The following is a 21,042-nucleotide window of genomic DNA, read 5'->3' on the forward strand; positions in this document are numbered from 1 at the left end:
TCCCCCCCCAATCCGATTGAAATTCAAGCAGTGGAGTTTGAAACTGTCTTTCAACAAGTTTACGAAAATTTATGAAAACATAACAAACATCACTTTTCTTCTTAATAGGAAATAACCAACAATATCTTGAAAAATCGTCTACAAAAATGACAAAATATCGATCTCCATAAAACGATAATTCGGGGGCAGGACCCCAGACATCACCATGAACCAAGGCTAATGGTTTATTTGCAATAGTTCCAGTCAAAGGCAAAGTAAGTTGTTTACTCTTCCCCAAACAGCAAGCTTCACAAAGGCTGTTGGATGACTGTTTTATTGAAGAATGCGGCAAATTAAACTTTGAAATAAGAAAAGATACTGTTGAGTGTTAAGGATGACCAAGTCTTGAATGCCAATCTGGTTGCGTAGTCCTCGCAGAAACCATAGCTGTAGGATGCGAAACAGGAGGTGGAAATCTGAACTTGTAAATACCATCCTCGGCTGGACCAGTAATCAAAACCCGCTTACTTGGTTTGTGCTTCACAACAAAGCCGCAAGAGTCAAATTTAAAGGTGCAATCATTATCTTTGGCAAACTTATTAACAGATAGTAAATGAGATTGCAGTGTAGGCACATGTAAAAGATTATTCAAATGAAGTTTTGCAGCAGGAGTTTGAATAATATGATTACCAATATGCTGAATATCCAAATCCGATCCATTACCTAAAGTAACCTTGTCCGGTCCCTTATACTCATCAGTGATCTCAAGTGCAGAGAGATTGGGAGTCATATGATGTGAGGCAGCAGAGTCTGCAAACCAAGTTGTGGAATCAGCAGATGTCATAGTAGTAGCTGTATTGGCAGTAATCGGAGTAGAATCCTGATCATAGCGCTTGCGGCACCATTTCGCTTGATGGTTGTTCAAGCCACAAATCTGACAAGGGTTTGGAAACCATCGCTTTGACCCTTTGGAGTTAGAACCTGAACGTCTTGCATTCGGACCACGTTGATTAGATCGTGATCCAGACTGAGTTTGGCGAGAGAAATTCGCAAGAATAGGCGTAGTGGTGGTCGAACGATTGCTACTTTGCAAGAGAATCTCATGAGACATCAACTGAGCAGACAGGTCAGAGAATGGTACCTTCGTTTTGCTAGCAGATAGAGTAGCAATGACTGGATGATAGTCAGAAGGCAGTAACCGGAAAATTGTTGCATTGAACTCATCGGTGGAAATGGGAGTACCAGCCGCTGCCAACTCATCTGCAATAACTTTTGCTTCTCGCAAAAAGAGAGATATAGGTTTGTCACCTAGAGATAGATTCTGAAGGGCAATATGTAATTGAACCCTCTTCGCACTATTACTCGCACCAAAAGCGTCAGATAAAGAATTCCAGGCATCAAAAGCACTTTCAAGACCGGTAACATATGGCATCACCTCCTCCGTAAGAGAGGAACAGATCCAGCTAAGAAGGAGCTGATCTTCTTGAATCCATTTGAGATACTCTGGATTTGGCTCTGGTTGAGAAGTAGTGGAATTTGTGATAATTGGTGTTGGTTCAGGAGTTCCATCAATGTGTCGGTTCAAATTATAACACTTGATGATAGGAAGAAATTGTGTCTTCCATGCTAAATAATTGGTTTCCTTTAGTTTCAAGGAAAAAGAAAGTTGGGCGTGTGGTGGGGTAGAAAATAAATTCGAAGATTGAAGGGGAGAAGAATGAGAAACATCAGAAGGTGTTGATGAATCTGAAGCTATTTTTTTTCTTTCCTATGGCTCTGATACCAAATTTACTTAGGAAGGAAGATGAGTATTTTTGTATATCTTGATATGAATGTGTACAGTGTTTAAATACAGAGAGAAGCTCATGATTCTAAGGAATCTACAAAATATAAATACACTTTGAATTAATCTATCTTATCTTAGGCTAATTGTTACTGCTAATAGCGGGCAAAAGGACATTGAACAAGAATATGCAAGATAGTCTCAGGAGCCTCATGACACAACGGACCCATAGAATCAATCGGAACTCTCCTGGACTGAAGCAAAGAGAGGCAAGGAACAACATTAACTAAAGCACGCCAGCAGAAATTAAGCACTTTAGGAGGCACCTTCGTCTTCCAAAAACGACTCCATATCTCACTACCTTCCCTATGTCGAAACCCAGCAACCAGAAATCTGTAAGCACTCTTGACAGAATAGTGACCCTTGGACGCAAACTTCCAGCACCACGCATCTGGGTGCGAAGAAAGACTTAGAGGGATGTTCAAAATACAACTCCTATCTCTGTCATTGAACAACTGAGCTATTAAACTCTCATTCCATCTATGGCCAATCATAAGATCTGCAACAACAGAAAGAGTACAATTCGGAGGAGGGGGTGTAGAAACCAATGAGTCAGGCGCCTCTTTCAACCAAGTGTAATACCCGGCTAGTTCAGGCATCGGAATTCCTACCGTCCGGTGGAGTTTCGGATGTCGTAGTGTTCTAGAAGGGGTAAAACAAAGGTTTTCTAAAATGTTTTCGTATGATTTTATGGTTTTAAATGAAAAGAGTATGAGTTTTTAAAAGAAAAGACCAAGGAGGCATTTGCCAGGTTCGGCCGCCGAAAGTAAAGTTCGGCCGCCGAACATGAGTAGGTTTTGGGAGCGCTTTTGGCCTCCGAAAGTCAAGTTTGAACAGACCAGGTTCGGCCGCCGAACCTTAAGTTCGACCGCCGAACATGGGGGAGTTTAGGGTGCTGGTTTGGCCGCCGAAGGTGGTTCAGCCGGTCACCTATAAAAAGGGCCTCAGACCGAAAATGGGCGAGTTTTCTCCCCATTCTCGAGCTCAGGTGAGTTTTTGTCCTCCCTTGGTCGATTTCATGTTTTTCTTCCCATCATCAAGTATTTTGATGAGTTTTATGGTTGTTTTAAGCTTGGATCGAAGATTTGGAGCTTGGAGACCCCGGAGTTAGTTTCCTCCACATCTCCAAGGTTCGGGTCACACCAACCCTCGATCTCCAAGAGGTTAGTGTAGATCTATGCTTTTTATTATGTTTTAAGTAAGTTTTAATGAGTTTTGATGCATGTGGATGGGTAGATATGCATGTGTTGGGGTTTTCCCCAATGTTAGGTTTTATGTGGGTTTTATGCCCAAAGTATGTAAATGTATGTTTTTATGATGCTATGTTGAGTTTATGCTCTTTTTATGCATGTGGGAGTGAGTATGCATGTTTGGGAGAGAGTGTGTAAGGATTTGGGGTGTTTTTGAGTTGGTTTGTGACTAGGCAGAATCGGACCTGTCGTCCAGAGGGGACCAGGTTCGGCCGCCGAAAGGAGTTTCGGCCGCCGAACCTGCATGGGAGGCAGTCTTTCGGCTGCCGAACGTGCCTCCGAAGGCCGAGTTTCGGATCTGTCCTGGAGTTTCGGCCGCCGAACCTGCCGCCGAACCTACCTGAGTTTCGTCTCTGGAGGGGACTTTCGGCCGCCGAAGGTGCCGCCGAAAGTGCCCTGTCCAGCCGTTTCTTGGGTGTTTTCTATGCATGTTTAAGTGATGTTTAGAAGGGTTTTTGGGGATATGTTTATGAGTTGTTAGAGTGTGTTTGGCACCTCATTCGAGTCCACCTGTGTAGGATCGGACCCGAGGGACCGAGGAGGCCATCAGTGATAGCTTTTGCAGAGTCAGTCAGGCGTATGCTAGAGGTGAGTAGAACTAACCTAATCTTTTATTTTAAGAAAATCGAACGCCTAAAGCATGCTCATGCATCATGTTTATATGTAATAGGATGATTGCACTAGTTTCACGAATGTGATGCATTGCATATATTGCTGTTTATGTGATGAGGAGGTTTGGACCAAGGCGACTTCAATAGCCCATATCTGTCATTGAGTCTTGGGTAAGTCCTTTGAGAACCGGACAAGTACATGTAGGAAAGTCCTTGTGAGCTCTCTGTGGACTAGGTACCCTGTCATGTATGTTATAGTCCTGTGAGCTTCTTTGGGGAGCCGGGCACCGACTGAGGGATTTTTGGAGTCATGTCCGATCCTTGAGAGTAATGATGCATGCAAAAGAAAGGTACTCTCAAAAACACGTCCGTAGGGTATAGAGGTTTGCATGAACCCTGAGACGGACCAGTTATGTGATTTCTTTGTGTTATGATGCATTCCATGAAAGCATGTAATTAATGAACTGTTTTCTTTGTTTCTACTCACTGGGCTTTTAGCTCATCCCATTCCCTTAACCCCAGTTTGCAGGTTTGAGTCAGAGCTCTGAAGTCAGCAGGGTAAAGGCTAAGTTACGTTATGCTTGTAATAGTTTTAGTAGTTTTAGAAGTGGACATGTAATTTTAGATTGATGTAATGTAATAGCTTGTCAGAGATATGTTTATGGATTAGTGTTGTGCTTGGCCCTAAGACTTGGTTAGTCCCTTTGTAGTACATGATGTATGTAATGTTTTAGATGTTGAGTTGTGTTTGAACTAATCTTGTGGCATGTGTTGTTTACCACGCTAGAGTGTGATGAGGACCCTAGTAGAGGTCTTATGTTTGTGGTTTGAGGCATGCACAGGTTAGGTCCTAGTTCTTTGGATGTAACTCCGGCTTGATGTATGATATGTTTACCCAGCTAGAGCATTTGATGAGGGCTCTAGCAAGGGGTTCTTTATGTTTTTCAGTTATGTTGCATACAGGTCAAGCTCGGTATCTACATCAGATGTTTGAGTTTTTATGTCAAAGTTTTGATCATGTATGGGATTTGACCAGGTGATAGGATGTATGTTTGGCTTGCTACGGGTCCCGGCGGCCTTAAGCTGATCTGGATCCTAGCGCCGGTAGCGGTTCGGGCCGTTACGGAGGGGTACCGGTTCCGGGCTGTTACAGAGTGGTATCAGAGCTATAGGTTCATATGATCGGACCTATAGGGTATGGGGAGCCCTAGGTTCACATGATCGGACCTATAGTGTGTCGGGCTCATAGAAGTCATAGAAGGGCAAGCACAATAGGCAAAGATCATGTCCACTAGGATAGGATGTAGAGTCCTGTCTTTTGATGATGATGTGAGATGCCATGACATTATGCATGTGCATCAATGATATGCTATGATATGTATGCTATGTATGTGATGTGGGTTCATGTGTTTCCACATGGACCGTATGATACTGATGTTGTTTGCATGCTTGTGTGTGTGCTTCAGAGGAGTCAGGATGCGAGGTGCTCGTCGATCTGCGGATTCGACCAGAGTTCCATCTGAGAGGGAAGGTATGGATACCTTTCCCCCTGTTTTGCCGAGAGCACAGTCGTGTGGAGTCTGCAGATGGGGAACATCAAGGGACCCTGGAAGGCTTTTCGATGAGAGCAGAGAAGGAATGGTGCAGAGGAGGGATGTAGGTCTGCAAGTGAACATGGATGAGGAAAGTATGGGAGGGTCTAAAGATGACGCGCAGACTAAGGATTCCAAGATTTCAAGTTCAGGAGAAGTTGATCCCTCCATTCTGAGTACAGCTGCCAAGAGAGGTAATAGGCGGGGAAGAACCCCTAGACAGTGGGGCAGAACTAGGAAGGGTAGACTGTGGAAGAGGTTGAGGGATAGTCTAGGTTGTGGTGCTGGTTCGAGCTCTGGTTCAGTTACTACTAATTGTATGAGGTGTGGAAGACCGCATAAGGGAGCCTGCCGCTATGGGACTAACCTATGTTATAGATGCGGACAGGAGGGGCACATGGCACGTGAGTGTCCTACTGCATCCTGGATGGCTCAGTTCCAGCAAGCAGCTCCAGGTAATGTGGTTCAGCCAGCAGCTCCAGCCTTGTTTCAGGATAGTGGTCGAGGCAGAGGAAGAGGGGCAGCCTTTTCTTCAGCAGGTTCCCGTGGAGAAGGTCCGTCAGCTCCGGCTCGGATCTTCACTCAAGCTCAGCAAGGACCGTATGATACTGATGTTGTTTGCATGCTTGTGTGTGTGCTTCAGAGGAGTCAGGATGCGAGGTGCTCGTCGATCTGCGGATTCGACCAGAGTTCCATCTGAGAGGGAAGGTATGGATACCTTTCCCCCTGTTTTGCCGAGAGCACAGTCGTGTGGAGTCTGCAGATGGGGAACATCAAGGGACCCTGGAAGGCTTTTCGATGAGAGCAGAGAAGGAATGGTGCAGAGGAGGGATGTAGGTCTGCAAGTGAACATGGATGAGGAAAGTATGGGAGGGTCTAAAGATGACGCGCAGACTAAGGATTCCAAGATTTCAAGTTCAGGAGAAGTTGATCCCTCCATTCTGAGTACAGCTGCCAAGAGAGGTAATAGGCGGGGAAGAACCCCTAGACAGTGGGGCAGAACTAGGAAGGGTAGACTGTGGAAGAGGTTGAGGGATAGTCTAGGTTGTGGTGCTGGTTCGAGCTCTGGTTCAGTTACTACTAATTGTATGAGGTGTGGAAGACCGCATAAGGGAGCCTGCCGCTATGGGACTAACCTATGTTATAGATGCGGACAGGAGGGGCACATGGCACGTGAGTGTCCTACTGCATCCTGGATGGCTCAGTTCCAGCAAGCAGCTCCAGGTAATGTGGTTCAGCCAGCAGCTCCAGCCTTGTTTCAGGATAGTGGTCGAGGCAGAGGAAGAGGGGCAGCCTTTTCTTCAGCAGGTTCCCGTGGAGAAGGTCCGTCAGCTCCGGCTCGGATCTTCACTCAAGCTCAGCAAGGGGCAGACACATCAAACACAGTGATGCCAGGTACGCTCACTTTTGAATGTTCTGATGTGTATGTTTTTGTGAACCCTGGTGTTTCTCTTTCTTTAGTTGCTCTAGGAGCCGTTGAGGGGTTGAGTTGACAGCTTCTAGGTTAGAGTGTCCTCTTTGGGTCAGTGGCCCAAGTGTAATCCATCTATGGCAGAGTCAGTCTGCCAGTTCAGTTCAGTGCCTGTAGAGGGTAGATGCCTTCCACCCTACCTTGAGGTCTTAGACTTGACTGTCTGGACGTCATTCTAGGAATGGATTGGCTTTTCTACTTGTGATGCTACCGAGTCTGTGGAGACAAAGTAGTCAGGTTCAGAGGACAGGATGGGTCAGAGATAGTCTGTTGAGGGGACAGTGCAGGATGCCTAGAGGTTTGATGTCAGCCTGTCAGGCTCGTAGGGAGCGTAGGAGGGGTTGTCAGATGGTTCTAGCTCTTGTTTGAGAGTTTAGTAGTCAGGTCAGGGAACCAGCCTCAGTGTTAGAGAGAGAGTCCTAGCTGTCTTCCCAGACGAGCTGTCACGTTTACCATCTGTCAGGGAGATAGAGTTGGAGTAAAAGTGGTGTCTGGACGCAGAACCATTTCTATTCTTCCCTACAGGATGGCACCTGCAGAGTTGAGAGAGTTATAGGAACAGTGATGAGACTTGGTAGACAAGGATTTTATCCGACCTAGTACCTCACCCTGGAGTGTTCCAGTATAGTTGCGGGAAACGAAGGATGAATCCTTGAGACTTTGTATGCGATGGTAAGCTGTTGGACAAAGTCACTACCAGAGTAGGTAATCTCTACCTTGGATCGAAGATCTACTGGATCAGCTAGCGAAAGCCGGTTGTTTCCTAGGATAGATCAAAGATTCGGGTTTAGATAGGGGAAGGCTAGAGCAAAGGATAGGTTAGTACAGAGTAGAAGAGAAGAGTAAGAGTAGAAAAGAAAGTAGAAGAGAAGAGTAAAAGCAGAGAAGGAGGAAGAAGGAAAGGACCAGAGTAGCGCAACAGAAGTCTGTGGAGTTCAGGAGTGAGTTTGACGTGTGACTTGCTTGCTTGTTTATTTGTTGTTTTAACATTCGAGGACGAATGTTTTTGTAAGGGGGGTAGAATGTAATACCCGGCTAGTTCAGGCATCGGAATTCCTACCGTCCGGTGGAGTTTCGGATGTCGTAGTGTTCTAGAAGGGGTAAAACAAAGGTTTTCTAAAATGTTTTCGTATGATTTTATGGTTTTAAATGAAAAGAGTATGAGTTTTTAAAAGAAAAGACCAAGGAGGCATTTGCCAGGTTCGGCCGCCGAAAGTAAAGTTCGGCCGCCGAACATGAGTAGGTTTTGGGAGCGCTTTTGGCCTCCGAAAGTCAAGTTTGAACAGACCAGGTTCGGCCGCCGAACCTCAAGTTCGGCCGCCGAACATGGGGGAGTTTAGGGTGCTGGTTTGGCCGCCGAAGGTAGTTCAGCCGGTCACCTATAAAAAGGGCCTCAGACCGAAAATGGGCGAGTTTTCTCCCCATTCTCGAGCTCAGGTGAGTTTTTGTCCTCCCTTGGTCGATTTCATGTTTTTCTTCCCATCATCAAGGATTTTGATGAGTTTTATGATTGTTTTAAGCTTGGATCGAAGATTTGGAGCTTGGAGACCCCGGAGTTAGTTTCCTCCACATCTCCAAGGTTCGGGTCACACCAACCCTCGATCTCCAAGAGGTTAGTGTAGATCTATGCTTTTTATTATGTTTTAAGTAAGTTTTAATGAGTTTTGATGCATGTGGATGGGTAGATATGCATGTGTTGGGGTTTTCCCCAATGTTAGGTTTTATGTGGGTTTTATGCCCAAAGTATGTAAATGTATGTTTTTATGATGCTATGTTGAGTTTATGCTCTTTTTATGCATGTGGGAGTGAGTATGCATGTTTGGGAGAGAGTGTGTAAGGATTTGGGGTGTTTTTGAGTTGGTTTGTGGCTAGGCAGAATTGGACCTGTCGTCCAGAGGGGACCAGGTTCGGTCGCCGAAAGGAGTTTCGGCCGCCGAACCTGCATGGGAGGCAGTCTTTCGGCTGCCGAACGTGCCCCCGAAGGCCGAGTTTCGAATCTGTCCTGGAGTTTCGGCCGCCGAACCTGCCGCCGAACCTACCTGAGTTTCGTCTCTGGAGGGGACTTTCGGCCGCCGAAGGTGCCGCCGAAAGTGCCCTGTCCAGCCGTTTCTTGGGTGTTTTCTATGCATGTTTAAGTGATGTTTAGAGGGGTTTTTGGGGATATGTTTATGAGTTGTTAGAGTGTGTTTGGCACCTCATTCGAGTCCACCTGTGTAGGATCGGACCCGAGGGACCGAGGAGGCCATCAGTGATAGCTTTTGCAGAGTCAGTCAGGCGTCTGCCAGAGGTGAGTAGAACTAACCTAATCTTTTATTTTAAGAAAATCGAACGCCTAAAGCATGCTCATGCATCATGTTTATATGTAATAGGATGATTGCACTAGTTTCACGAATGTGATGCATTGCATATATTGCTGTTTATGTGATGAGGAGGTTTGGACCAAGGCGACTTCAATAGCCCATATTTGTCATTGAGTCTTGGGTAAGTCCTTTGAGAACCGGACAAGTACATGTAGGAAAGTCCTTGTGAGCTCTCTGTGGACTAGGTACCCTGTCATGTATGTTATAGTCCTGTGAGCTTCTTTGGGGAGCCGGGCACCGACAGAGGGATTTTTGGAGTCATGTCCGATCCTTGAGAGTAATGATGCATGCAAAAGAAAGGTACTCTCAAAAACACGTCCGTAGGGTATAGAGGTTTGCATGAACCCTGAGACGGACCAGTTATGTGATTTCTTTGTGTTATGATGCATTCCATGAAAGCATGTAATTAATGAACTGTTTTCTTTGTTTCTACTCACTGAGCTTTTAGCTCATCCCATTCCCTTAACCCCAGTTTGCAGGTTTGAGTCAGAGCTCTGAAGTCAGCAGGGTAAAGGCTAAGTTACGTTATGCTTATAATAGTTTTAGTAGTTTTAGAGGTGGACATGTAATTTTAGATTGATGTAATGTAATAGCTTGTCAGAGATATGTTTATGGATTAGTGTTGTGCTTGGCCCTAAGACTTGGTTAGTCCCTTTGTAGTACATGATGTATGTAATGTTTTAGATGTTGAGTTGTGTTTGAACTAATCTTGTGGCATGTGTTGTTTACCACGCTAGAGTGTGATGAGGACCCTAGTAGAGGTCTTATGTTTGTGGTTTGAGGCATGCACAGGTTAGGTCCTAGTTCTTTGGATGTAACTCCGGCTTGATGTATGATATGTTTACCCAGCTAGAGCATTTGATGAGGGCTCTAGCAAGGGGTTCTTTATGTTTTTCAGTTATGTTGCATACAGATCAAGCTCGGTATCTACATCAGATGTTTGAGTTTTTATGTCAAAGTTTTGATCATGTATGGGATTTGACCAGGTGATAGGATGTATGTTTGGCTTGCTACGGGTCCCGGCGGCCTTAAGCTGATCTGGATCCTAGCGCCGGTAGCGGTTCGGGCCGTTACGGAGGGGTACCGGTTCCGGGCTGTTACACCAAGGGTGAGACCAAATAGAAACTGACCTGCCATTCCCAATTCTCCAATAAGTCCATGAATTCAGCCGCTTCCACAAACGGTCCTTAACAAAACTGAACACTTCCCTCTTATTACTACCAACATGAGAAGGGAGTCCCAAATAATTACTCAAATCCGGCTTCTCCTCAATATGAAGCACTAAACAGATAGAATCCCGAAGAGCCACAGGAGTAGGGGTGAGCATTCGGTCGGTTCGGTTCAAAACCGAACCGAACCGAATAAACCGAAAACCGAAATTTTAGTTTTTATGAAAACCGAACCGAACCGATTTTGGTCAGAAACCGAATCGAACCGAACCGGTCTGATTCGGTTCGATTCGGTTCGGTTTGATCGGTTTCGATTTTTAATATTTTTTTAATTTTTTACACTTTATTTTTAATATTTTAAAATTTAATTAAAATATTTTAATTTTAATATAATTTAATTTCTCTATATTATTGAAAAAACATATTATTATCCCTAATCGGTTCGGTTCGGTTTTTTCGGTTTTTTTCTGATCAAAACCGAACCGAACCGAAATAACCAAAATTTCTGAAATTTAAAACCGAACCGAACCGAAATATATAAAAAACCGAACCAAATTTTCAAATCGGTTCGGTTCGGTCGGTTTTTTCGGTTTGAACCGGATTCTGCTCAGCCCTACACAGGAGTATACTTGCTGAAAGATATAGATGATTTTTGAAAGTTAACCAATTGTCCAGATGCGTTCTCATAGATGCGAAGAATACGCTTGAGCTCCAACGCCTCTTGAACATTTGCTCTGAAGAAAATCAAGCTATCATCCGCGAAAAAAAGGTGGGAGATCTGCGGGCCACCCCGTGATATCCTGAACCCTTGAAGACTGCCACGGTTTATACTGTCTTGCAGAAGGCGGGATAGCCCCTCAGCACTAAGAATGAATAAATCAGGCAACAAGGGATCTCCTTGCCTTAGTCCCCTCGTTGGTAAGATAGGGCCGATTTCCTTGCCATCATGCAGAATCCAATAACGAACAGTGGAGATACAAGAAAACACCAAAGCAACCCATCGCTGTGCAAACCCGATGAGCATGTCACGAATAAAATCCCACACCAGTCTATCATAGACTTTGCTAATGTCCATTTTAAGGGCCCCAGATAACTCTTTCTTTTGATGAAACATATTAAATCCATGCATAGCCTCAAAAGCTAAGATTATATTGTCCTGAATGCTGCGCCCAGAAATAAAAGTGCTTTGGCTTTCCGAGACAATAGACGGCAAGATGGACTTAAGCCGGTTAACTATCATCTTAGTCATGATCTTATAAACCACGTTACAGAGAGCAATAGGATGCAAATCACTCATTCGCTCAGGGACACCCTTCTTAGGTATCAAAACTAAAGCAGTCTCATTCAATTTCGAGGGGAGAGAACCTGAATGCAAGCAATCAATACAAAAACGAGACACATCCTGTAACAGCCCGGAAATCCGGACCGCTACCGGCGCTAGAATCCAGATCGGCTTAAAGCCGCCGGGACCCGTAGCAAGCCTGACATATAACCTGTAAACCTGTATAATCCCATACATGATCAACAACATACATAGAAAATAAAACTTTCCTTTCCTTTCATACACCAACTCAACCTGTGCATATACATAAATCATAACATTGATCCCTCTGTGGGGTCTCATCAATGCCCCAATGGGCAACATCCATGTGTTGAGTTGACTTACATAAACATCATAAAAATCTCTAAGATCATGTATTACAAGGAATAACAATACCAATAGGGTCAAGCACAATTTCTAATCCTCAAAATCATTATACATAACATGACTATTACATTACAACATTCATCATGTCCACAACTAGCTATTACATGAATTCATCCTTACTCTTGCTGACTCCCTGGTCTACCCTGTACCTGCACACCTGGGGGTTAAGGGAATGGGGTGAGCTAAAAAGCCCAGTGAGTAGAACTACAAAACATATTAAAACTATGCTCCAATGAAATGCATCACAACACAGACAATTCACATAAGGGCTGGGTGAACTTGTCACCAATTAGTCCAAGCTAACTCTATGCCAGGCCGTAGCATGGGGTCCTGGTCTTCCTGTCATAACATACATTACTTACCATTTTCCCAGGGCCTCCTCTGGGCTCCTGGTCTTCGAGTCCCATAACCGTGCCAGGCCGTAGAATGGGGTCCTGGTCTTTCCTTACTCTGTGCCAGGCCGTAGAATGGGGTCCTGGTCTTCCTGTCATGGACTAATTGGGTCATCCAACATTCACCCACATCAACAACAAATGATGCAATGCGGCATATTCGTGAAACTAATGCAATCATCCTACTGCATAATCATGATGCATGAAACATGATAAAAACATTTAATTTCTTAATTTAAATAATTAAGTTTAGTTCCACTCACCTCTGGCAGACTCTGACAACACCGAAGCAGCTGAACTCACTGCTGGGGTCCTCGGTTCCTCGGGTCCGAACCTACACAGGTGGACTCAAATGAGGGACCAAACATACTAGAATATATCTCTAAACTACTCCCCAAAAACCCCCTAGAACATCATGAAACAAACATAGAAAAGCATGTAAGAAATGGCTGAACAGGGCACTTTCGGCGGCAGGTTCGGCGGCCGAAAGTCCCAGACAGAGACGAAAGTCATGCATGTTCGGGGGCACCTTCGGCGGCCGAAACTCCCAGACAGATCCGAAAGTATCCTTTCGGGGCAGGGGTTCGGCAGCCGAATGCTGCCTCCACAAGAGGGTTCGGCGGTCGAAACTCCTTTCGGCTGCCGAACCTGGTTTCTGCCAAACGGGCAGAAACTTCGGTTCTCATGCACATTTCGCCTCCCAAACCTCAAATCATGCATTTAGCTCAACCAAAACATGCATTCATACATATATCATCACCTAGGGGTCTCAAACTACCTTAAACCCCATCTACAACACTTCAAACACACACATCCAACATACATTGTTCTTTTACAAAATATAAACCCTATCCAAGCTCAACTAACCCATACATGCATTTCTACCCCATGAATCAACTTAAAACTTCTTTAAAACTTAAAATGGGCTTAAGATCGGCTCTTACCTCTTGAAGATCGAGAGAGAGACGACCAAGACTTGGAGATCCAAGGAAATGAGCCCCTGAGTCTTCCAAGCTCCAAAACTTGTTTTAAAAGCTTAAAATCCTCAATGGAAGGTTAAAAACTCAAGAAAATGGTGGGGATTTGGAGGAAGAACAAGAGATTTGTGGAAGGAAGGTCGGAAGCTCGCTGTGGCCGAAAATGGGAGAAAGCTCGCCCATTTCGGCTAAGGGTCCCTTTTATAGGTGGCTGGCCAGGCCACATTCGGGGGCCGAACGTGCCTCCGCAACTCATGCAAGTTCGGCGGCCGAAAATGAAGTTCGGCGGCTGAACCTGGATTCCCTTCGCTTATGCCTTCGGGGGCCTAAAGCACTCCCGAAGTGCCATGCAAGTTCGGCGGCCGAACTTTGAGTTTCGGCGGCCGAACCTGGGTTTTCCTCCAACTAACTTTTCATGCAAAAACTCATTTTATTTCATACTTAAAACCATAAAATACATGAAAACATTTTATAAAAACATGAATTTACCCTTCTAGAGGTTTCCGACATCCGAGATTCCACCGGATGGTAGGAATTTCGATACCGGAGTCTAGCCGGGTATTACATTCTCCCCCCCTTAAGAACATTCGTCCCCGAATGTTCCTCAACTAGCACATGCAAGACGTACATCATATCATACACATAAGAGACTAACCTTAAAAGAGATGAGGGTACTGCTGGAGCATGGACTCCCGTGTCTCCCAGGTGCATTCTTCCATATTGTGGTGGTTCCAAAGGACTTTCACCATCGGGATTTCCTTGTTCCTCAACTTTCTGATCTGAGTGTCTAGGATCCGTACTGGCTGTTCAACATAAGTGAGATCCTCTTTGATCGCCACATCAGGCTCACTAAGAACCTTACCCGGATTTGACACGAACTTCCTCAACATGGAAACATAGAAAACCGGATGGATTCTTTCCATAGAAGCAGGTAAATCCAGCTTGTGCGACACATTCCCAATCTTCTGTAGGATCTCAAAGGGTCCGATGTATCGTGGGGCTAGTTTACCTTTCTTTCCAAAACGAACCACTCCTTTCATAGGAGACACTCTAAGCAATACCAGATCTCCCTCCTGAAACTCCACCTGTTTTCTGCGAAGGTCTGCATAACTCTTCTGTCTGCTTGTAGCAGTCTTGATTCTTTCTCTAATCATGGGTACCACCCTGCTGGTGATCTCTACTAGTTCAGGCCCTGCTAAGGACCTCTCTCCAACCTCTTCCCAGCAAACGGTTGACCTGCACTTCCTCCCATACAAAGCTTCATACGGAGCCATTCCTATGCTAGCATGATAGCTGTTATTATAGGCAAACTCCACCAAGGGTAGATGCTGCCTCCAAGAACCGCCAAAATCTAGCACACACATTCTGAGCATATCCTCTATAGTCTGGATGGTCCTCTCTGACTGTCCATCAGTCTGGGGGTGGAAGGCAGTACTGAAATCCAACCTGGTACCCGTAGCTGTAATACCCGGCTAGACTCCGATATCGGAATCCCTACCGTCCGGTGGAATCTCGGATGTCGGAAACCTCTAGAAGGGTAAAAGCATGTTTTTATGAAATGTTTTCATGTTTTTAATGGTTTTAAGTATGTTTTTAAATGAGTTTTTGCATGAAAAGTCTTTGGAGGAAAACCCAGGTTCGGCCGCCGAAAGTCAAGTTCGGCCGCCGAACATGCATGGGCTTTGGGAGGCACGTTAGGCCCCCGAAAGCATAAGCGAGGGAAGTCCAGGTTCGGCCGCCGAAGTTCACTTTCGGCCGCCGAACTTGCATGTGTTGCGGAAGCTCTTTCGGCCCCCGAACGTGGCCTGGCCAGCCACTATAAAAGGGTCCCTTAGCCGAAAACGGGCGAGCTTTTCTCCCCGTTGTCGGCCAAGGCGAGTTCTCCGCCACCCCTCACCAATCTTGAATCTTTTCCTTCAAATCTTTCACGATTTTAAGCTGTTTTTAACTTGTTTTGAAGATTTCCAAGTTTTTAAGCTAGTTTTGGAGCTTTGAGGTTCAAGAACTCAAATCTCACCCAACTCCAAGTTTGATCGCCTCTACTCTCGATCTTCAAGAGGTAAGGGTCGATCTCCAGCTTATATTAAGTTTTAAACAAGTTTTATGCAAGATCCATGGGGTAGAATACATGTTTAGCTTATGTTTAGGTTTATGGGTTTTTGATGATTTTTGGACAATGTGGCTTGGATTGTGTTGTTGTTGTGTGTTGTAGATGGGGTTTAAGTTAGTTTGAAGCCCCTAGGAGCCAATGTATGTATTTTTGCATGATTCGAATGAGCTATATGCATGATTAGTATGTTGGGAGGCAAATGTGTATAGAGGAGCCAAGTTTCTGCCCTTCGGCAGAAACCAGGTTCGACAGCCGAAGGACTTTCGGCCGACGAACATGGCTGGGAAGGCAGGCCTTTCGACTGCCGAAGTTGCCCCCGAAAAGAGACTTTCGTCTCTATCTGGGACTTTCAGCCGCCGAAGGTGCCGCCGAACCTGCCTGGGTTTCGGCTCTGGAGGGACTTTCGGCCGCCGAAGGTGCCGCTGAACCTGCCCTGTCCAGCCTTCCTTTGCATGTTTTTCTATAATTGTTTCAGGGTGTTTTAGGGGGTTTTTGGGGAGTAGTTTAGAGTTATGTTCACATATGTTAGGTCCCTCATTTGAGTCCACCTGTGTAGGTTCGGACCCGAGGAACCGAGGACCCCAGCAGTGAGTCAGCTGCTACAGAGTTTTGTCAGAGCTAGCCAGAGGTGAGTAGAATAAACTCTTAAGTTTTAAATAATGAAATATAATTTTGAGCATGTTCATGCATCATTTATGCCATGTGATATTCTAGGGTGTTTGCATTAGTATTCACGAAGGTGTTGCATTGCATATTATGTTGTTGATGTGGATGGATGTTGGATGATCTAATAGCCCTCAATATGACAGGATGTGATATGTTATGGATAGACCGGGTGTGGCCTGCACTACGCCCCCGGCATTATGTAAGTGAAAGACCGGGTGTGGCCTGCACTACGCCCCCGGCACTATTGGATTATGTTATGTTATGTTATGTAAGAGAAAGACCAGGTGTGGCCTCTGACTACGCCCCTGGCACTGTTGGATTATGTAGAGGGCTCTTAGTGACAAGTCCATCCTTGATGTGATATGTTTGTGTTATGATGCATTCCATGAAAGGCATGATTTTAAAATGTAATATTTTTACTATTCTGCTCACTGGGCTTTATAGCTCACCCCTCTCCCCTAACCCCAGATGTGCAGGTACAGGGTAGACCAGGAGGTTAGCCAGAGTCATGAAGTTATGAATATGTAATAGATAGATGGTGGACATGACAAATGTGTATGTTGTAATGTAAAAGAATTGTAAGTTATGTTACGTAATTTGGATATTGAGGTTAGAGTTGTGCTTGACCATTATATGTGTAAATCCCACTCGTGTGTACACGATCTTTATGATATGAGATATGAGGTTATTTTTCCAACCAAGCTTATGTATGATGAGATACCCCATTGGAGCTTTTGATGAGGGCTCCAGTGGAGGTTTATATTATGTTTATGTTTATGTACAGGTTGAGCTTGGTTGAGTATGAGAGAGTTTACAGGTTTATGTTATGTTTATGCGTATGTATGATCATGTATGGGATTAAACAGGTTTACAGGTTGAATGTCAGGCTTGCTACGGGTCCCGGCAGCCTTACGCCGACCTGGATCCTAGCGCCGGTAGCGGTCCGGATTTCCGGGCTGTTACAGAGTGGTATCAGAGCCCTAGGTTAATATGGTCGGACCTAGAGTGTCGGGCTCATAGATGTTATAGAAGGTCAAGCACAATAGGAAAAGGTCATGTCCACTAGGATAGGATATGAGTCCTGTCTTGCATGATGATGTGATATGCCATGATTATATGCATGTGCATAAATGATATGTTATGTGTGCTATGTATGTGATGCAGGTTCATGTGTTTCCACATGAACCATATGATGCTAATGCTTGTAAATTATGTGCTGTTTTTCAGAAAAAGGATGAGAGGAACCCGTCGATCTGCACGATTGACTGGAGTACCACCTGAGGATGAGGGCATGAGTGCCCGTCCTCCAGCATTGCCTAGGGCAATGTCTAGTAGGTCCAACAGGGACAGAGTGGCAAGAGACCCTAGAAGGTCTTTAGATCTGGGAAGAAGCAGATCAGTAAGAGGAACAGTGCAAGATGGTATGTCAGAAGGCATGGGGGATGATATGGATGTAGAGCAGAGAAGGGATGGCAGTTTGGGAGTAAGTATGACAGAAGAGGGCGTGGGAGAGTCCCAAGGAGGCACCCAGGCCTCGGGATTTGTTCAGCCACCCCACTACCCACATTTTCCCCATAATCCCGGGTATTCGATGGGAGGTACATCGGATTACCCTAGTTTTAGCCCTTACCCCACACAGATGCCATACCCACCATACTACCCACCATATCCACAGTACCCCATGTACCCACCTCCACCATACTACCCAGGTACAACACACCCTACTCAAGGGGATGTTGCACCACCTCCACCACCAGCAGCACCTACTGTCCCAGAAACCCAAATACCTCAACCTAGCTCATCTGGAGGGAGCAAGGTGAAGATGACTGACTATATGAAGTTGGGTGCTCCACAGTTTGAAACAGGTGAGGACCCGTTTGTGTATCTGGAGAGGGTCAAAACCATAACAGATGAGATAGGGGCGGATGACGGTAGAGCCATTCAGATGGCTGGGTTCACACTAAAATGCAAAAAGGCACGTGAATGGTTCAAGAACTATGTGAACCCGAGGGTGGACAGTATGTCTTGGGAGGAGTTTGCAAATGAGTTTGCAGGATGGGCTTTCCCTGAAAGCTCCAGAGAGCTGAAGATGATAGAGTTCGAGCAGTTGAGACAAACTGATGATATGAGTGTGGATGAATACATTGACAGGTTTATGGAGTTGCTGCCATTTGCTGGGCAGAACTTTGACACAGACCAGAAGAAGTCAAGGAGGTATATCATGAGGCTACATTCCAGGTATTCCTCCTTGATCCAATCAGCAGAGAGGGAGAGTTTCCACGCCATAGTGGATATGGCCAGGAGGATGGTGGCCAGTGCTATCATCGAGGGGAAAGTCAAGCAGTCAGTGGCACAGCCTTCTGGTTCTAAGACCCCAGGCTCTTCATCTCTGAGTGCAACAGCTTCAGGTAGTAAAAAGTGGGACAGAGGCCTCAGGAAATCCAAGAAGAACAAGTTCTAGAGCAAGATCAAATCAGGTTTGGGATTAAGAAGTGGCTCAAGCTCTGGTGCAGATAATGCCGTATGTGCTAAGTGTGGAAAGCCACACTGGGGAGTATGTCAGTTTGGGACAACAGCCTGCTACAGATGTGGGCAAGAGGGACATATGTCACGGGAGTGTCCTAAAGCAGCTCCTATGGCACAGCCTCAGCAGACAGCATCAGGTAGTGTAGCACAGCCAGTAGCTCCAGCTGCTACACAGGCCAGTGGCAGAGGCAGAGGGAGAGGGTCAGCCTCTTCTTCAGCAGGGTTCAGAGGTGAGGGTCCGTCAGCTCCAGCAAGGATCTTCACCATGACACAGCAGGAGGCAGATGCATCTAACACCGTGGTGGCAGGTAACTTAGTCATTGGGTGTTCTGATGTGTATGCATTAATGGACCCTGGTGCATCTCATTCTTTTATTGCTCCGAGGGCCGTAGAGAGGTTGGGACTAATGGTCTCTGAGTTAAAGTGTCCCCTATGGGTCAGTGGACCCAAGTGTGACCCGTCAGTGGCAGAGTCAGTCTGCCAATGTAGTCCAGTTTTCATAGAGGGGAGATGCATGTCCGCCGACCTTGTGGTTCTAGATTTGACAGATTTTGACGTCATTCTAGGGATGGACTGGTTATCTACCCATGGTGCTACCTTGGACTGCAGGGACAAGGTAGTCAGGTTCAGAGGTCAGGATGGGTCAGAGGTTGTCTTCAGAGGAGACAGGAGGGGTACACCTAGAGGTCTGATCTCAGCTCTTTAGGCTCATAGGTTGCTTAGGAGGGGATGTCAGGGGTATTTGGCTCATGTGAGAGAGCTAGACAGTCAGGTTAGAGAGCCCGCCTCAGTGCCAGTGGTCAGAGAGTTGTTAGATGTCTTCCCAGACGAGCTTCCAGGATTACCACCTGCTAGGGAGATAGAGTTTGAGATAGAATTGATGCCTGGAACCATACCGATCTCTATCCCTCCCTACAGGATGGCACCAGCAGAACTGAAGGAGCTTAAAGAACAGTTGCAAGAACTGGTGGACAAGGGTTTCATCCGACCGAGTACCTCACCTTGGGGTGCTCCAGTGCTGTTTGTAAGAAAGAAGGATGGATCCCTCAGGCTTTGTATCGACTACAGGCAGTTGAACAAAGTCACCACTAAGAATAAGTACCCGTTGCCAAGGATCGATGATCTATTCGACCAGCTAGCAGGAGCAGGTTGTTTCTCCAAAATAGATCTGAGATCCGGGTACCATCAGTTAAGGATAAGAGAAGAAGATGTGCCGAAGACGGCGTTCAGGACCAGATATGGGCATTTTGAGTTCCTTGTGATGCCGTTCGGGTTAACCAACGCCCCTGCAGCATTCATGGATCTCATGAACAGGGTGTTTAGACAGTACCTGGATCGCTTCATTATTGTCTTCATAGATGATATCCTAGTGTATTCCAGGAATGCAGAGGAGCATGCCCATCATCTGAGGATAGTTCTGCAGACCTTGAGAGAACATGGCTTGTACACCAAGTTCTCCAAGTGTGAGTTCTGGTTGAGGAGCATCTCATTCTTGGGGCATGTAGTGTCAGAGAATGGAATAGAGGTAGACCCCAAGAAAGTAGAGGCTGTGACTAACTGGCCTAGACCCACTACGGTGACAGAGATCAGAAGTTTCTTGGGTTTGACTGGTTATTACAGGAGGTTCGTTCAGGACTTCTCGAAGATTGCAGCTCCTTTGACCAGATTAACCAGAAAGAATCAGAAGTTTGTATGGACCGATCAGTGTGAAGAAAGCTTTGAAGAGCTTAAGAAGAGGTTGACTTCAGCACCAGTGTTAGCTCTGCCAACTAGCAATGGGGACTTCACAGTGTTCTGTGATGCATCCAGAGTAGGCTTGGGTTGTGTGTTGATGCAAAATGGTAAGGTGATCGCTTATGCTTCTAGACAGCTGAAGAGGCATGAGTTGAATTACCCCACACACGATCTCGAGATGGCAGCAGTCATCTTTGCACTCAAGATGTGGAGGCACTACCTCTATGGGGTAAAATGTGAGATCTTTACCGATCATAAGAGCCTGCAGCACATCTTGAGCCAGAGAGAGCTGAACTTGAGGCAGAGGAGATGGGTAGAGCTGCTCAGTGACTATGATTGCAAAATTCAGTACCATCCGGGTAGGGCTAATGTAGTAGCTGATGCCTTAAGCCGGAAATCACTTGGCAGTCTCTCCCACATCACAGCAGAGAGGAGACCGGTGGTGAAGGAGTTTTACAAGCTCTTTGATGAAGGTCTACAATTGGATTTGTCTGGTACAGGTGCTTTGATTGCACAGATGAGAGTGGCACCCGTGTTTCTGGAGCAGGTGGCTCAGAAACAGCATGAGGACCCAGAGCTAGTGAAGATTGCCAGGACTGTTCAGTCAGGCAAGAATGAAGAGTTCAGATTTGATGATAAAGGGATCCTCCGCTA

At 45.7% G+C, this 21,042-nt stretch overlaps 2 protein-coding genes across 3 annotated transcripts in view; one reads left to right on the forward strand and one right to left on the reverse strand.

The window, feature by feature from the left end:
• Positions 1-21,042, reverse strand: part of LOC110623499 (putative pentatricopeptide repeat-containing protein At1g12700, mitochondrial) — a 68,947-nt gene that overhangs the window by 7,164 nt on the left and 40,741 nt on the right. The gene's annotated exons all lie outside the window — the stretch shown is intronic.
• LOC122724567 lies at positions 5,160-6,768 on the forward strand. Its single transcript, XM_043959861.1, has 3 exons — positions 5,160-5,599; positions 6,039-6,499; positions 6,737-6,768. The coding sequence occupies exons 1-3, from the start codon at positions 5,160-5,162 to the stop codon at positions 6,766-6,768; spliced, it is 933 nt and encodes a 310-aa protein (XP_043815796.1).

This window comes from Manihot esculenta, chromosome 9, assembly GCF_001659605.2.
Source record: "Manihot esculenta cultivar AM560-2 chromosome 9, M.esculenta_v8, whole genome shotgun sequence".
NCBI classification, from domain to species: Eukaryota; Viridiplantae; Streptophyta; class Magnoliopsida; order Malpighiales; family Euphorbiaceae; genus Manihot; species Manihot esculenta.

Excerpts from the sequence above, each read along its gene's own strand:
- LOC122724567 (XM_043959861.1), top strand. The coding sequence starts at position 5,160 with ATGCGAGGTGCTCGTCGATCTGCGGATTCGACCAGAGTTCCATCTGAG. Across the intron at positions 5,600-6,038 it reads GTTACTACTAATTGTATGAG|ATGGGGAACATCAAGGGACC; the intron begins GTGTGGAAGACC and ends TGGAGTCTGCAG. Across the intron at positions 6,500-6,736 it reads GTTCCAGCAAGCAGCTCCAG|TTGCTCTAGGAGCCGTTGAG; the intron begins GTAATGTGGTTC and ends CTCTTTCTTTAG.